The 18,758-nt window shown below is 41.8% G+C and overlaps 1 protein-coding gene across 10 annotated transcripts in view; it reads left to right on the forward strand.

Moving 5' to 3' along the window:
• Positions 1–18,758, forward strand: part of FAT3 (FAT atypical cadherin 3) — a 404,304-nt gene that overhangs the window by 371,618 nt on the left and 13,928 nt on the right. For all 10 annotated transcript variants that reach the window (XM_033052632.1, XM_033052633.2, XM_033052640.1 and 7 more), the window contains 3 exons: positions 5,060–5,528; positions 14,661–14,814; positions 16,003–16,658. In XM_033052632.1, the coding sequence (XP_032908523.1) occupies positions 5,060–5,528; positions 14,661–14,814; positions 16,003–16,658 (1,279 nt within the window). The remainder of the gene's footprint in view (positions 1–5,059; positions 5,529–14,660; positions 14,815–16,002; positions 16,659–18,758) is intronic.

Below are 18,758 nucleotides of genomic sequence, written 5' to 3' on the forward strand. Positions count from 1 at the left end.
TAAGCATCTACTTAAGTATCAGCTGGATTAGCACCAGAGGGCCCAGCACCATCACTGAGTTTCAAATAAAGGCAGAGGTAGAAGAAATTTAGACCCACAAAATATGAGCCCATGGGAGGACAGGCAGAAAACACCTGTGCTGTCAGGGCATTGAGTGGCATTGATTGTTTGGAAGCAAGTCTCTGCCATTGTGGTCTGTTTAAACATTAATGCTGCAATATGCTTTTTGGTGTTTAAATGACCAGCTTAATTTTGGAAGCTCATACATTTGTGATAACTCCAGGGATGGAAATATTTCATAATCTTAACACAATGTCCTTCCTGGATGCATAATCAATTCCATGGAGAAAACTGCTTGTCTACTACTTTGCTGAAAGCCTAACAGCTACACTGTATTGATATAATAAAATAAGGGTGTTATTTATTCAGCTGTTTCAAACAAAGCAACTCATCCATTGATTTTGAGAGATTGGCCTTTTTTTCTTATTTTGGTTTTTTGGGGCTTTGTTTGTTTGTTTGTTTGTTTGTTTATTGCATGCTCTTGCTTTTAAGACAATTGGAGCAAAATGAGGTGCAGGTCAATGTTGGCTTTTTTTCCTTTGGAAAGATTGCATGTCTCAAAACCAGCATCATCATTTCCTTTTAACCTATGTAGCAGCTAACTCAGAAAAGTAGCATTTAACCATTACAAGGCCATTGCATAAGAGATTTCTGTTTCTTTTTACTAGGAATATAACGGAGATTCATCTTGTTTTGTGAAATTTTAAGGATTAAAATAGGTAAAGAAAGACTTTCCCATCATGCCATAAATATGGCAGCTAAACAGTAAAAGGCAAGCATATGTTCTTCTGTCCAGGCGGTTAATGTGAAACTTTGTGTGGTTTAGTTAAGTGTGTATTATACATTTTAATGCATTACTGCTGCATGGCTTATGCTGGATGGAACTAAAGTTTGGATATGATCCCAGTTGTGGCTGGAGTTGAAACGAGTAATATTTTAATTAAATACACCATTTTACACAAACGAACCTGAAATGCAATTCAGCTAACAAAATATTTCCCCAGATAGATTAGGAGGCAGTATGCTGTATCCATGGTATTTGACTGCAGATGGACTGTGTGAGCTGGAGGTGGTCTCAGAAGAACCATTTGATCATTTTATTACCTATGTTGATACACAAATATGGATGTTAGCCAAACATCTTAGCCAGACTAATATTCTAATATAATTTACAGTATGTGTTTGGCTCCATTCTGCTCATTGAATGAAATTGTTGAGATGTAACAGATTGCATCAGCTTTTGGAGTCTTCATTGTTCTTTTAACTTCTCTACAGGTGAGGAATCTTGTGTCATATATGCTTAAGTGTACATTAACCTCCCTGTCATAATTGTTATAACCGAGACTGTAACTAAACCCTGAGCCTAGAAAGCTCTGGGAAGTGGAAGCTTCATGAGAATTTTCTACCCAGCTCGGAGAAGGAGTGTCTCTGTGTTTTCATGGTGCAGAGGATCTCTGCTGGTGCCATGGGCTGCACTGGTGAGGGGTTGCAAAGTTTGCATGTCTCTGCTGTGAGATGGAGTAACTCAGGCTTTTTGCTGTGTTGCACTGCATAGGTGGATGAAAAGAACAACGCCACACATGCAGTGCTGGACTGACAGTCTGTCACTAGCAGACCAACCATGCCACTGAGGTTATTGTCTGGGTGCTGCTGAACCTGGACAAGAATCTGGCTATTCATTGGATGTCCATACTTTTTGCTTGAACATCCCTCAGTTAGCTTGAAGTTCAGCTTTTCTTGGTACTGAGGTCCAGGCTATAATCAAAGACCCCCCTCTGAGGACCCTGACATCTCAGTGGTTACAAGGAGTCACAGGAACACCAGGGATTAATTGCTGAATGATAGTTGAATTCTCTGTGCTTAGGAATGAGGACAGCAATTTTACCTGTTAGATGGAAAAACCTTCTCCTCCCTGCCTGGCACATCCCAAGTACCCAAGAGTGTACTTGTACCCTTTGCAGCATCTGCTCCTTGCCAGCTCTTCCTGTTCTTCCTATTCCTCCTTGAGGTCTATCAGGGGACAAATATTTCCTCCCAGCCTCTCTACAGCAAGTCCCGTGACCATCTGATTAATGAAAGTACTTTTATGATCCCACTGCTGGGGGGTATCTGGGCATGTCACACAGACTTTAATGTATGTATCTGTAAAGCAGTGGTGTGAGGTAGGGAAATGACGTTACCCCTCTTTTACTAATGGAGACCTGAAACTAATGGCTTGCTTGAGATCTCAGAGGAAGAATGTTGCAGAGTGTGGATTCCCATGCAAATCTGTCATGTCTTAGGCTAGTACTGTAAGTATCAGACCATCCTTTCCATCTTTCACTCTAGTTAGAGGTTACTCGTGTTTCTTCAATAACAGGAAGGAAACTTAACCTTTCAGACAATATATATTTGCTGTGTATGTCAGATCATCTGCTGGTAAAAAGAAATAAAAGTGGATGAGAAAGATGTATAAAACATATTTTAATGGCAAATCTTTTAGATCATAGTTTCCTGTATACAAATGGTGTAATATTTATCCCAGGTGCTCAAATGTGGTGTTGTATTTATAAAGATAATTGGAAAAACATGTTCTGTGAGTAAGAGTAATAGACACGCAGGCAGTAGGTCCTTCAGGGCATAAGTAGTCATAGGGGACGTATATGTATATTATGCACAATCAGTAGAAGAGTTTCCATAGGAAAAAGCCTTTTGAGTAAGCAGCAAGTTATCTGCTTATCCAGTGATGGCTGTTTTTCAAAGTGTAATATGTTGGCATGCATTTTGCTATTTGATTTGTATTCCTGGTGAGACAGACCACACTTTCTGAGCAGCACCTTCAATGAACTGTTTTGTTGCATAGGGAGGAAAGAAACTATTGCTCCATCTCTGGAGAGAAAAAATTCTCTGTTTATCAGGGCGTCTTGTTTACCAACATTCCTCCTGAGAAAATGCTTTAACAGACCCAATTTCAATCTGCAGAAACTGTTTATGGCTGAGTTTTGAGTCCTATAAGAAAATGTTTTTTAATGAAAAATGATGCAGACTCATTATTCTATACATGCATTAGCCTTATTTGATTTAGTTGTAGGGGTATAAAGCAACATCCATCCCTTAAGCATGTATTACAGTCACAGGTCTGATTTCTTCTCAGTTCCATTACATCCTACAGATCAGGGACTTCAGAACAGCCGATTGTTCATAGTAGGGGCTAATTCTAACTCCTTCCCTTGGCTCCTTCTACATGTGAATTAATTCCTCTACACCCCCTCAAACCATGCAGAATAAGTGGGCAGTTGGTATCTGCAGGGAGCCTGCCCCATGCTTAGCACCTCTGTGTCCATGCTGCCAAGAAATCCCCGAGCAGAGGAGTGGTGTGGTTTATACCCCGACTTTCCAGTGTGTTTTGGCTTGAAGTCCAGTTCAGTCAGCCAGCCAGGAAACCAAGCATTTGTAAAGAAGAAGGAAATCCAGAGATCTACACATCTCAATATTTTACCCTTAGCTTTTCTCCAGGTAGTTTTGTCGGCCTCAAAGGACGTAAAATGCTGATAATGGCACGGCAGCACTGTCTGCTCCTGTAGATTTAACACTTTCCTGTTTACCTTCAAGCCACATCAGGGAGCCTGGCTGAGAAGAGTTTGAGCACACAGTCACATGCCAAGGGATGTCTCCATCTGACATGACTGTTCATGCTAGAAATGGCCAAAGGCAGATGGACACACTGCAGGATCCTCACATCTGCATTTGCCATGCCAGTTCAGCAGGCCACCAAAGCTCTGTGAGGTTCTTGCATTGACAGCAGTGGCAGTTCTGTTCTCACTGGGGGGAGCAGTCAGACTCTGTAACAGATACACCAGTGAGAGGACAATGGGAGCTGCCTGGTAGGATGAAAAATGACACAGCACCTGAACTTTTGAGGGGGATAAATAATGGGACAGAACTGTCTTGAAATGGGATTTGCAGAAATAAATACTTCCTAGAGCATGACATAAAGGTAAAATATTTGGAAGAGCTTTCAGAGAACTTGAATCCAATTAATGTGTCATAAGAAATTATTTCCAACCTTGTCAACTATTTTAAACTTATATGCCATCTGTTAGGGAAACTTAAAATCTTTGGGTAAACTGCTAATCAGGAAAGAAGCACTTCATACCCATTCCCTCATTCTGCACTTTGCCTGCCCCAGGAGGGTAGCACAGATTTTCCCTTTATGAGGACTTGGGATGGGTGAGGGACAGCAGGGAGAGTGAAAAACCCTCTACAAACTCTCTAAATCCATGAGTCCGGCATAAATATTACGAAAGAAAGAAAATTAAGATTCATCATGTCATCTATGAGTATACACACAGCAGGTTGTGTAGCATCTTTGGGAAATAACTGACTTCTGTTCAACTAGTAGCTTCCTGTTGTAATTAGACACTGAATTTACGATGTTTAGGGGCAAATCCACACCATGTTGAGATGCTCCTAAAGGTTACAGAAGCACAGGATGTCTGCATGAGCAGAGTACCTAACATCACCAGCTGAAAGTGTGGCCATTGACTTTGCCACAAGCCTCTCCAACACTAAGAGGTGATCCTGTGCCCTGCCCATCCTTTTGATAGCATCAACCACTGGGAGCAGAATCACAGCTCTCAGACTTGCTGAGAGAGACACAGCTGTTCAACAGCAGAGCCAAGAGCAGAGCAAGGGTCCTCAAGTCCCTGTCCTGTTCAGTAAAATGTAATTATCCCGTTTTTCCCCTGTGTTATGCACCCATATGGTTTTCTGTATTTTTAGTTTTCCTGCAGCAACTGGCTTTGGGCAAATTCGAAGTAAGCTGATATTTTCCACCTTATGTTTTTTTTGTTCATGATAAAGGCACAACTTTTTGCTGTTTTAGTGTCATGTAGGAGAGCAGCTTTAACAGTTTGCAGACACTGTCTAGAGGTTCTCTGTGCTCCCAGATTCTCAGTGAGAGCGTATTATGAGACAACTGAGTGCCTGAAGCGCTTTGATTTCTGTTTTCCTCCTGCAGATTGTCGATGGCAAACTCTGGTTCCAGTTGGACTGCGGAAGTGGCCCGGGAATCCTGGGAATTTCTGGCAGGGCTGTTAATGATGGAAGCTGGCATTCAGTGTTCCTGGAGCTGAACCGCAACTTCACGAGCCTGTCCCTGGACGACAGCTACGTGGAGCGCCGCAAAGCCCCTCTGTACTTCCAGACGCTCAGCACAGACAGCTCCGTCTACTTCGGCGCCCAGGTCCAAGTGGATAACGTCCGCAGCCTGACTGACAAGAGGACCACGCAGGTGCTGAGCGGCTTCCAGGGCTGCCTGGACTCAGTGGTCCTCAACAACAATGAGCTGCCCCTGCAGAACAAGCGCAGCAGCTTCGCAGAAGTGGTTGGCCTGACGGAACTGAAGCTTGGCTGTGTCCTTTATCCCGATGCCTGTGAGAGACACCCGTGCCAGAACGGCGGCACCTGTACTGCCGTGCCATCTGGTGGTAAATGTTTTCATTACGTTACGTGCTTCCCCCTCCCCACTTTCCTCTGTAATTTATTGCCAGAGATGGTTTTATGCAGCAACATGCTTGAAAAATCTCATGAACTCTATAAAACTCTGATAGGTATTGCAAATTGGGTAAAAGCTGTTTGCTCTATAAATAACAGTGAAATGGTGCCCCTTCTTATTGCATTAGTGTTCCAGGAGGAAATTGATTTATTGGCTGTTAGTATAATCCTATTTCTATAGAAACCAATAGAATTACAATTACTGTAATGTTCAGCTGGATTTTTCAGAATCCATTTACAGCATCCTTACAGCATTGAGGGTTGTACACAAAGATGGTGATTTGAAATGTCCATCACAGATGTAACAGCAGTGTTGCCTTACTCTGTTTCCAAAGCTGTCACAAATAATTACTGAGCTGTCCGCAAACACCTTCGTCCTTTTGTAAGTGAGTAATTTGATTACATGTCTGCATGGAAAATAGCAAGTTGGGCCCATTACAAACCCCCCTGAACTGTATTTTACTCGGAGGCCTGAGTGCTCTAAGGTCTAAGTAATGTTATCCAAATTTTATAGGGCATTGATTTAAACTGTGCTTGTGTTGGAGTTTCCTATCCAGTGGTTTTGTGGTAGTTTGTGTGATTTGATACCAGTGACTTACTGCAGTGCACAAGTTACCAGAACAGTCAGCATGGTAGCAGGAGAAAAGCAAATGGCACGCGTGTAGAACATTCCCTCTCAGGCAGTTCTCTTTCTGCAGTGTAGGAGTTTCCCTTCCAATTCCCCATAATGTATTAGCATGCAGCATTGCACACCTTTACTGGCAGAATAGAACTTCTCTGAAAAGGAGGTTGCTCAACGGAGACGTTTTCTGCAAGTTCAGAGCTTTCCATCCACTTACTGTCAGTGAGTTTTGATCATGGTTCTCTAGGGAAGTTCCCAGTAAACTCTTGTTTTATGGAGCATTTAACCACTGTCCCAGGGCTTTCTGCTTTAATGTGTCCATGCAGCTCCCTTGCACCCATAGTTATTATTTCTGTTTTTCATTAGTTTAAGCCTGACTCTCATATTTTCTTTCTGAGCCGCCTCCACCACACAGATTTTTAGGCCTAAACTTCAGATCAGTTCAAGACTGACATGTGGTGAGATCTGAGCTAAACTGTGGTAAGTTTCTCAGTTGGGTAGTCCCACTCTTATAAAGTAAGTCCTGAAAATGTGGATTTGTCTATGCTGGGCTGTCTCAGCTAGCATCCCCTCTGGATCTTGGCTTTGATTCAACCACCTCTTCTCCCATGCTATCACAAATTATGTGTCGGGATGCTGTTAGCTTCTCTGTTGATGGAAAGACATGTGGGGACAGTTGAAGGAATGAAGCACTGCCCTGGCAATCCAGGATTTGTTGTGAGGCATGAGGAGAAACGTTGCTGTGCTTGTGTTTTCTTTAAGGGTCTTTGTTTACCAAAGGAAGGAGAGAAAAGGAGGGCTGCACAGCAAGGGAAAAAAAAGTCATTCTGAGACAGAAGGATGCTGCAGCCACTGGAAGAATTGCTAAGCATGATTATTGAAACTCCTAGGAAATATGGCTGTAGTATGTACAGGAACATATGTGTGATGGCTTTGATGCAGAGTCCATACTTAATAAATGAGGTTAGCCATTCGCCTCACATCCTAGGAAGCATGAGAACAGTTCCTTCTATTGATTTTATTTGAGTCTATTTACAGTATTGCTCAGCAATCTCATGATGAGTAAATTGAAACCTTTCTAACAGATCTCCTTACAGTAATTCTTTTTTTTCCCCAGTGTTATGTGCATGCCAATTCAAACTGAGGGGAGACACGGGGTAGGGGAGGAACAAGCAGCCCTGAAGTTTGGACCCATCTTATTACTGGAATGGCAAATACCATTTTCATGTCAACAAAATTCACTGCTGGAAAGCAGTCACAGAACTGATTCAACGTGCCTGTGTTCCTGCCTCGGCGAGGGGCGTGTGCCCTGCAGGGATGTTTTGGCTGCCTGCCGTCAAAAAATCTGTTTGCTGTTTTTACTGTCTCAGCACTGTGTGTAAATAAAGGATTGTTACAAAGCCATAATTCCAGTGTAATGGGCCCTGACTGTATGTTGGTGGCTCTGCAGCCCAGCCCTCAAGGAGAAGGCACGGGTACTTCTGCTTCCACTAGGCAAAGCAATTCTGTTGATGGTGTCCTCCATATGCTGAAAGGCCACGTAATTAAATTCTAGGAGCACAAGAGTCCAACAGCATTACAAGGTCTAGTTGCAGAGCCACAAATTGCAATGTGCATTTAAGAACCATCAACCATTGCACTTGCTGACATAGATGTTAGCAGCTGACTTCTATTTAAAATAGAAAAAAACATAACTTCATTCTTTTAAGAATTTTCTTAAGAATGAAAACGGCAGTTTTTTTCTTTTTTGGTGAGGGGAAGAATGCAAGAATATACCATTTAAAGGTCCTTTTCCCAGTCATGGGGCATTCAGTAGCATCAGGATCTCTTGACTAATATTTTCTATGATACTATCCTCTTTTTTCAGTTTTTGGAGAATACTGTTCCTTTTCCTAAACAGAGAGTATTTGGCATAAGATTTTTTTTAATAAATATACTATCTAATTCAAATTTTACGAAGCAGATTTCGTATACTTTTAGATCCTTTTTATTATGGACAACCTACTGTGCTTTACAAGAAAATTAGGAGAGAGCAGAAGAAAGCTGAGATTTATAGCTAACTTAAGAAGAAAACAGCCAAGCAAAGGTTACCCAACATTATAACGTGAAAGAGTTGCTGGCTACATACCAGAAGTCAAAGAGGCCATGTCTAATTTACATATAATTTGCATAAATTGAACATCTACGACACAAACCTCCATAACAATGTTCCTGTTGTGAGATCTTCCTTTCAGTTGAAATGCCTACTGCCCTGTTCACCATTAAGAAGAAAACTGCTTCAATTGCCTTTCACTTCATCCTGTGGTGACGGGGATAGGGTGATACCATGGCTCTGTTTGGGACAGGGCTCTGTATGCACTAGGAGTGTGCTGATGCTGTTAGAGTTTGGATGGAAACGTTCCCAGCAGTTTCACATGCCTGGCCAGGACAGGGCTGTGCCTGGGCTGCACATAGCTCAGGACTGACCAAAGAGGTGTTGCCCCGAAGCAGGGCTGGCACAGGGCTGAGCTGACCCACAGTGGCTCTTTCTGCCCGACCTCTCTGCATGTGGAACAGGGCAGAATGGGGATCTCAGCCTGTATCAGAGAGCACAGACAGCTCATGTGGGAACTCCATGAGTCCGAGTCCAAAAGCCTCTCTGCTTTCAACCTCTGGTTTCTGAGCCGCCAGAAAGCGACCATGACATGAACCTCTGCTTGCTCTTACGGCAGCAGTGTTGGCCAAGTGATGTCAGTGGTCCAAAAACCCCATGGGGAGATCCAGTGCGTGCTTAAATACAGGTTGGCAGAGGAGGATGGGCATTCTCTAGATCTGAGAGCTCGGGAGACTTGTAGCAGAAGGAGACATACTCAGGACAATTTTCTTGGGAGATAGTGGAAACCACAGCCGTGAAGTACATGCACGTTCTTCCAGACTTTTCAGTCCCTGTCCATGAGTATGGGTCAGTAAAGCTATTTTTAAAGAAAGTTAGCATTTCGAAACCTAAAGAACAGCATGACTTTCAGAAACAGCTTGGCTCTTTGAAGTGAAATTTCCCAAGAAAATTCAACCAAGTGTTTAAAGTGTGGTTAAACCATAAGCTGCTGAATATGAGGTCTTAAAATGGGAAATGTCACACAATCTTAATAATAGTGTGGCACTTCCAGGGCTGCCAATAGTAAATGTATGTTTATCTGCATGAGTAACAGCATGAGCAATCTCAGCAATAGAAAGTTTTACTGTAATCACATGCAAGGACTGCACCAAGGTTTTCAACCACAGAGAGAAACCTCATGCTTGTATAGCCTGCAATTATAAGTATAGTTACTTCCTTTTAATTTGATCAGTCCTATGTACATCTGGCTTTGATTAAAGTAAATGGCTTATATGAGTAGGCGATTTTATTTGAACATGAAGCATTTGAGCAGAAATATCTACTGAGTCAAGGACTGTGGGCAGAGTGTGAGGACATAAAGTCATTTTGCTTTCCCCACTCTTGACTTTTCTTCTGTTCTCTTCTTTATTTTTTTTCATGAACAGAACTAAAATCCAGAGGGAGGAGAAAATGCAACATGGCACTTGGGTGATGGGTTTTACGTGCTTTAAATGCTGTGGATAACATTACTCACAGCTGGTTTTGAAGATCAGGTAGTTCATAAGAAAGAAATAAGGGAAAAATTAGTGCAATACCACAGAACTGACCTGGTCTTACTAATGTCTCCATCTTGCTTTTTCACACACACAAACAACCCAGCATTCTGTCATGTGAGTATACCAAATTCACTTCAATTATTTTTAAAAACCTTTTAGAAATGTTGGGGGTGCTTAATCTTTTTTATAACTGTGATTATAGGCATCTGTTCTTAAATTCCAGTTTTAAAGCACGTACATGCCAGTCCTCTCATAGAAAGCACTGGTTCGGCAAAGACTGAGGTTACTTGTCATGCCAACAAGTGGCAAGAGACAATCATCTGTTTGAAGACAGACAAGTTAAATCTGGAGTGGCAGGACTGTGTATGGCTAAAGAACACACTCTTCTTGAAGGTGGAATGTTTTGACTGTATACCTACCAAAATACAAATGCTGGGAGAGGTCCTCTTCACCTTCAGTAGTTCTCATCGGTTAACTTGGTGTGTGACACTGTGTGGTCAATGCCAAGGGCAGGGCTGTTTCTGGACATCGAGTTCGTGAGGTCTAGATGCACACCAGAGAGAGAAACTACACAGAGAGGCCAGAAAAAGTCAAAGGAAAAGAAGAGAAAGCAGGAAAAGCCAGAGCACATTAACAGATAAAAGCCAGGCTGTTTTGCATGGGATAGATAGAAACAGGACCATACACATGTTCAAAAAAAAAAAAAAATATTGGCAGCAGTTTGGAGCATCCTCTTTAATAAAGCCAAGTAAACCTTAGGATAGACAGACATTCAGATGCTCAGGCTGGGAATGCTACCAACAGAGATGTTCACTACATAACGATGCCCCATCTGCTGATGGCACCGTGCCTGCCTTGTGCTGCTGCCTCTGCTTCTTAAGTGCCAAGCAAACATAGGTATAGGCAGGGAGCCTGTGTAGTGTCCTGTCTTACTGCATGCTGCTCTTCAGTAAGCTGGGATGAAAAACACCTTTTCCTCTGGATAGGGACATGCCAAGGGAGCAGTAAGAGAAGCTTTTTGCATCACACTGGGAAGGTGAGATTTAACTATGTAGAGGGGACAGATTAATAAAGGAGCATGAGAGAAGCCAGTAAGACCAAGACAGTGTGTAGACCTGTGTCTACGTAATGTTTCAGGTCATGAATGGTATTTGATGTGAATCTTCTGATCGTCACCTCTCCCTGGGCTTCACTTCCCACTGTGGAGAGGCAATGTCTCAGAGGGCAAGACCGAGCTGAACTGGAAGACAGCTGGTCCCAAAGCCCTGAGCTGCACACAGTGAGGATACTGAGTCCTCAGCACCAGCTGTTTGGCTCCACAGACCCACTACTGCTGCTCTGCAGGGCTTGTTATGTAGATACAGCCTAAAAAGGCTGTATTGTTGCTCACAGCTTGTTGTTGCTCTTAGGTCAGCTATTGGCACATGCTGAGAATGTTGTGGTCCCACCCTAGAAGCTTTTTAGAGGTGTTTTCCAGAGCTTCCTGTCTTTTTCCACTGATTCTCTCTGAGAAATACAGTGCTGACATCACAAAATTTGCTGCCTTGGAGAACACAGATCAACATTTCTAGGAGAGAAATACTCGTTCTTCTTGGAGGAAGCTCAGATGGACTGTATAATATTAAATGTTGATGAATTTCCAGGACTTCAGTGCTTTCATTGTGAACAGGATCAAGCTCTACATTGTTTAAAAGAGATTTTTCATCCCTTGCTGAGAGGACAGGACACTGAGCCTTTTCTCATCCTTGAATGTGAGAAATTTGCTTGTTATTCTTGTTCTAAACAGGAGAGAATAAATGAATGGTACATTAGCAGGATATTAAATTAGAAGTATAATAAAAATCCTTTATTAGACACAAGATGCACTCCCAACCACAGTAGGGGTTTCTGTACAATTTACCTTTGTCCAAGGCCATGTGGCTAAAATACGCGGTACCCAGCAAAATCACAGCCTCTGCTGAGAGCTTTGGAGAAGGATTAAAGGTCTGGCAGGTCTTCTGGCTGAGCTGCTATATGCTGTCTACTGAGCCATCATATCAGCTCGTCTCTTTCCCACTCCATGAATTTTGACATATGCTTTGCTGTGTTGGAGACCTCCCGGGTGAGTGCTCTGCAGCTCTGAGCATGTGTGTCATGGAAAAGTTCTGTGTCCTTTGCCAGTGGCTTGGGCTTGGCAGGTGTATAGCAGTGAATCCAACAAGAGGAAACACTAGTGATGAATATGGTAATTTAATACTGTCTTGTTTTAGTGCCTTTTTTGATTTCTAACTTTGATCCTTAGACTTAGAATCTACTGTGAATAGTTCAGTCTTCTAAGATCTGATGTGTGTTCCACCATCATTAAATCAAATTGTCTGAAAAATGTAGGCTGTCAGAAGCAGACTTTTATTTTGCTCTGTTCATACAGTGCTGGTCAGGGCTCTGACCCATCTGGTGCATTCAGTTTCATCTCAGTATAAAATGCATAAATCCATGCTTCTTTTATAGTCAGTAGTAAAAGTATTTTTTAATCAAGTTTTCTATAATGAACAAAAGTAGACAGAATATGTTCCAGAACTTAGAAGTTAGCTGGAACAAATACAAGATATGAAAAGGAAGTGATTCAAAGGCTTTGACTTACAAATGATTGACACCTAAGAACTTGGTTGAAAAACAAGCTTTTAACATCACTTTAGAGTTATGGAGATTTATAAAATATCAGATAACAAATAGAATAGCATATATATTCTGCTGTTATATAAGGCAACAGAACTGATTATGAATAAAGTGGTTTATATTTGAATTGAACATTCTCCTTTTGCTTAAACTCATTGAGACTGTAAAATACACGTAAAACATTACTGTAAATTTTGAACTATAGATGTCACTGTTCAGTCAAAAAAGGAAGCACTGAAACAGCCTTATTTATTCATGCTGTGAATTCTGCCTACAGTCACAGGTTTGTAATTCTTCAGATCCAGATCATTATAGGTCCAGAAAGCTGTTCACATTGTCTGAGAGAGATGTTTTTAAGACACAAAAAGAAATAATCCCATCTTGCTGATACTGACTAAACATGCTTTCTGGAAGCCCAAAAGTTAAATAATTTACCTTCTTAACTCTGTAACCTTGGAAAGATCAGTGTGTCTGTCTCCATTCTTGTAGCAGGACAATGAAACAGCATGATATTTGAGTATTTCATTTATCTTCAATTAAATAGCATTGGACTCTTGACTGAGTATGCCAGCAAGTCTGGTTCCAAGTTTATTCTCAAGAGCCTGTCCTCATGAAAGAATTCAATTAGAGTAACTGAACAAGGCGAATTGAACCATATAGGACATAAAAGATGTGGGAGCCTTGATGCAGAGTTGCTTTTTCCTTATGCCTCCACTGGGTTTTTCCATATTGTTTCCATTAAATTCTTTTCCTTGTAACTGCTAGAAATTCCTGCCATGTTTGCAGAAAGAGTAACTTTTAAAACAAGCATTTTCTTTTTTTTCCAGATGTATAGATATAAAAAGTTTTTTAAAATATGTCTAAAAGGCTCTCCACTGAGAGATGATATTTCCACAACATCAGTTTGATTGCCAATAATTTTGACACTGAATTGAGTTGCACTCAACCATTTTGGCTCTAACTGTAGCTGTATTAATGGTAGGAAGGTTCCTTATTTTAGCTCCTTAAAATGCTATATTCAATAAGTATGTGAACCCCATAACAGGAACTTGAACTTTGCCTACACATCTGTTTAGGACATTTGGATTAGATAGGAAACTTTTTAAAAGATCAGCCAAAGTTTTTTTAAAGATGTGCAGGAAAATTTTGCTGGTTCAACAGCTCTAACTTAGGAGTCTTCCACTTCCAGGGACTGTCTTAGCCATCTCATGGCTTTCACAGCCCATGTATTCCATGCTCTTTTCAAGCAAAAAAAGCAGCCAGATTTCCATATCCAGTTCACAGCATTAAGAGATGCACTGCCTCGCTGGATTGCTTTGTGACCTTAAATAAAGATTTTAGTAATGGCACTGTGCTATATGAACTCACAGAGAGAGAAAAAGAAAAAAGATATTTGTCATTTGATACTTGGCAGGGTGAAATGATGTGTTTAGATCTTTTTTTTTTCCAAAATTTTGATGTTGCCCCTCTGTTGGCAAAAAAACATAGAAATGGGACTTCAATCCCTGACAGGGTCCCCCTCCACGTGAATGTTGTTGTGTCTGATCAGTTGCAGTCAGTGTTTAATCAGAATGTGATAGCACACACTGAACATAATCAGCTCTGGTTAGGCCTGGTATTGCAGGTCAGCTGGTATTTTGGAGTTTATAGTTTCTGCCTTCATGATGCACTTTATAAAACTGGTGTTTTATTACTGTACATCCCCATTGTGTTATCCTTGTAAAGGGCAGAGATGGAAAAGCTCTCAGCTGATGTAGTTGTGGATAAAGCCCCAAAAGGAGAGTAGACTGCAACTACATTGGCAAAAACTTTCAAAAAGTTGGGAAATACATCCTTGATCTAGAATATTTCTTGTTATCTTTTTTAAAAGGTGTTCGAAAATTACCTGAATCATGGCAATTACAATGGTCTGGGCTGCAGTAATTCCTCTGGTCCCTGGTTGTAGAAAAGAGCTGTGATTGTCTGGGCATCTCAGATAAACAAACTCTTGATTAGCAATGTGTGGACCACACGGAACAGACCACAATGAGTGTAAACATCCCCTTGCCCCCACAGTACATTTATTTTTCTGTGTAAAGCAGCCAAATGTGTCCTCCTGCTTTTAGACAGAATCGGTAGTAGGAGTCTAATTTCCCTCTCTCTGTCCCTCACCTCCCAGGGTACCATTGCAATTGCCTCTCCCAGTTTACAGGAAGGAACTGTGAGTCAGAGATCACAGCCTGCTTCCCAAATCCTTGCCGGAATGGAGGCTCATGTGATCCCATCGGCAATGCTTTCATCTGCAGCTGCAAAAATGGCCTGACAGGAGTAACGTAAGTGTCCCTCCCCAGGTGGGCAATGGGATGGCTGAGTAATGGTGGGCTTTTTGATCAGGTGTTTTGTATCCAAAAGCTATGATTCATCTCACAAAAAACCACCCCAAGCTTAGCACTTATTCCAAGTCTAAGCTAATGACAGCTGAGAAATCCCTGAGACTTGCATGCTCAGAAATGTTTTTTTTTAACTTACCCTCCAAACTTTGATTCAGGATTTTATCTCAAGACAGTTTTCTCTGAGATGCACTTATCTAAGTGTTGCCAGCTTTTTGAACAGACTCATAAAACCTGCAGAAGCTGCTGCGTAATCTTTGTTTTGAAAATGGATCAATTATTTAGTCACCTTAGCCCTGATATAAAAAACTAATTTATTGCACTCACTTTTTTAAACCCCTGCCTGATCATAAACTTGGTGTAGACACAGAAAATCCCCACCTGCCCATCAACATGCTTTGTCCCTCATCTGTTTTGTCTACTGTTTGTACTTTTTTTTCTGTTTTTTACTACCTCTTGTTCTTTCCAATTCTCCTCTCTCTTTATGGTGCCTGTTCTTTTTTTCCCTCCACCTCTAATACTTCTTTATTTTATCTCCAGACCTAAATAATTTTACATAGACAGTATATCCCTCTTCTCTTCTCTTCTCTTCTCTTCTCTTCTCTTCTCTTCTCTTCTCTTCTCTTCTCTTCTCTTCTCTTCTCTTCTCTTCTCTTCTCTTCTCTTCTCTTCTCTTCTCTCTCTCCTCTCTTTCCTTCAATAAATATTCTGATTTTTTTACTGTAATTTTTCTCAGCTATCTTGTCCTTGAATCCCCCTCTAATATTTTGTATTGAAACCCATGGAGTAATCCAAAAATAATATAAAAGGTAGAGTCTCTATGACATTCAGTAAACCTCATTAGGGTCAAGGAGTCTTTTCCTATTAGATGCTTTATTTCCTTCTTGGTATCTATCAGATGCTTTAAACTCTTAATTCCTTTTTGATATTTCCATTTTATTTTCTTAAAAAACCCATAGCTGTAGAAAAAAAATAAATACTGTTTAATAATATGATAATAATAGGATAATTTGCAAAGTACCACAAGGTGTTAACTAATGGCACCATTTTGACAAGATAAGGCATCATGCACAAGCTGGATTGCTTCTTAGATGTTCTCCAGATTCCAGACTCTCCTTTTCTTCTTTTCAGGTGTGAAGAAGACATCAACGAGTGTGAAAGAGAAGAATGTGAAAACGGCGGCTCCTGTGTCAACATCTTTGGTTCCTTTCTGTGTAACTGCACCCCTGGCTATGTGGGTCAATACTGTGGTCTTCGCCCCGTGGTTGTTCCCAATATACAAGCTGGGCATTCCTACGTTGGCAAGGAGGAGCTGATAGGAATAGCCGTGGTCCTGTTTGTCATATTTGTGTTAATCGTTCTTTTCATCATTTTTCGCAAGAAAGTTTTCAGGAAGAACTATTCCCGCAACAACATCACGCTCGTACAGGATCCGGCTACTGCGGCCCTGCTCAACAAGAGCAATGGCATCCAATTCAAGAACATCAGGAACAGTGGAGACAGCAGAAATATCTACCAGGAGGTTGGGCCTCCACAGGTGCCAGTGAGACCAATGGCCTATACCCCATGCTTCCAGAGTGACTCACGGAATAACCTGGACAAGATAGTAGATGGACTTGCTGTGGAGCACCAGGAGATGACAACATTTCATCCTGAGTCCCCTCGAATACTGACAGCGAGGAGGGGGGTGGTGGTGTGCAGTGTAGCTCCAAACTTGCCCGCTGTGTCTCCCTGTCGCTCCGACTGCGACTCCATCAGGAAGAGCACGTGGGATGCTGGGACAGAAAGTAAGTAGCACTGTGTGCCGGTCTCGTTCTTCCCCGCCAGCAGTAAGGGTCGCCTTCAGGGTGCACCAGGTACAGTGGCACAGGTACTCTTAATGCTCCAGCCTAATACATGTGAATTGTTACACTTCTCCAAGAAGTGATGTGGTTTAATTTTTAAAGGTTATGGTTAAACCAGGCATACAAGACCTCTACTTCTATGCATGAAGTATGACTAAAAGCATTTCTTTCCCTTGTTCGGAAAGCATGTATGAGTAAGTGCTCTGAGCGTTTTTCAAGTGATGCAATGCAATCATCTTTCTATTGGGAAAAAAAACAATTTGGGACAGAATTCTCAAATATAAGTTCTGTTAGGTTCAGGCTGTTTGTTTCCCAAGGGAGTTAAAAATATTTAGACCTTCTGCAAGAAGCAGTTCTGTTTTGCATCAGGGAGAAATGAACTAATATTCCCTACTTTCAGAGTCTGTGAAGTGAAACAGAAAATCACGTACTGGTTGATATATGGGATCACCTTTTCAGGCCATTGCATTCCCCTCTGCATTCAGTATCAGAGCCATCATGGAATTTTCAATGCCCACACTTACCCTATTTGTGCTCTGGTGATTCCTCACCTGATAACACAGTGCTCCCTCCATTCCTGAATGAGTTGCTGGAGATGCAGCAAACCTCTCATCTTGTGTCATGGCAGGAAATACCAGTTTTCTGGAACAGAGTTACAGACCTACGTCATCTATACTTTCAAGTCAGAACATATCATGTGGAGAGATATTTGCCTCACCATATATGATTTTTTAAGGGTGTTTTCTCATATTAGGAATTTTTTCTAATCTTCTAATGCACCTGTTGGAGGGGGCTTACAAAAAGGCTGGAGAGGGACATTTCACAAGGGCCTGTAGTGATGAATTGCCTTAAGCTGAAGAAGGGTAGATTTAGATTAGCTATTAGGAAGAAATCCTTTACTGTGAGAGTGACGTGGCACTGAAACAGGTTGCTCAGAGAATGGGTGGATGTCCCATGCCTGGAAGTATTCAAGGCCAGATTGGATGGGGTCTGCGTAACCTGGTCTAGTGAAAGGTTCCCTCCCTACCCATGACAGGGAAATTGCAGCCAAATAATCTTAAAAGGATCTTTAAGGTCCCTTCCAGCTCAACCTGTTATATGATTCTATGATCTTCAACCCTATTGCAACACAGCTTTAACCAAAACTGTCACGTGAAACTCCACAATCCAGTCCTGTAGTTGAAAGCAGTAAGAACTGAGAAACAGAGAGAGGAATCTGGCAACAGGCCAAGAGGACAGCAACACACTGTGCCAGGGGAGGTTCAGGATGGACATCAGCAAGAATTTTTGCTCTGAAAGAGTGATTAAGCCTTGGAACGGGATACCCAAGGAAGTGATGAAGTCACCATCCCTGGAAGTGTTCAAGAAATGATTGGGCATGGCACTTAATGCTATGGTTTGGTTGGCATAGTGATGTTCAGTCAAAGGTTGGGCTTAACGATCTTGCAGGTCTTTTCCAGCCGTACAGACTTTATGATTCTATACCTGCACCCTGATCCACACATTTTCATCCAAAGCAGCATACTGGCTAAGGTCTTGTAATGAAAAATTGAATTAATTTTCGTTTATTTGGGCTATATTTCAGGGTTGTGTTGTGTCTGACCTTTTAAACCTTTAAATCTAGTTATACTGATTGAAAGCATCATCGCACCAGCCCCCACAGATGCTCTGTTCTATATTCTGGGTGTTTGTGCCACAGCCACTGCTGATACCAATATGAATACCTACACACCATGAGGCCGTACCAGGGAGACAGACCTCAGCTGTCACGGAGTGGGAGGCAGTGCAGCCTTGTTACTGCAGCACTCACTCCATCAGCTCCATACCCTGCTGCTCAGCATGAGCAAATCAGCTCTTACCATGTGGAGGGGTTCCATGCTGGGTAGAAATACCTACAGCTGGCAGGTAGAGAGCTGTACTTTCACGTTGATAGCACCTGAGCTTCTTCATTTGTAATTGGCGCAGGTATCTCAGTGCTTACAATGGAAGATAACTTTTTGTGTTCCTGAATATTGCCCATCTAATGTGTAGTTAAATCTGTTT

This window comes from Catharus ustulatus, chromosome 2 (genome assembly GCF_009819885.2).
Source record: "Catharus ustulatus isolate bCatUst1 chromosome 2, bCatUst1.pri.v2, whole genome shotgun sequence".
Lineage (NCBI taxonomy): Eukaryota > Metazoa > Chordata > Aves > Passeriformes > Turdidae > Catharus > Catharus ustulatus.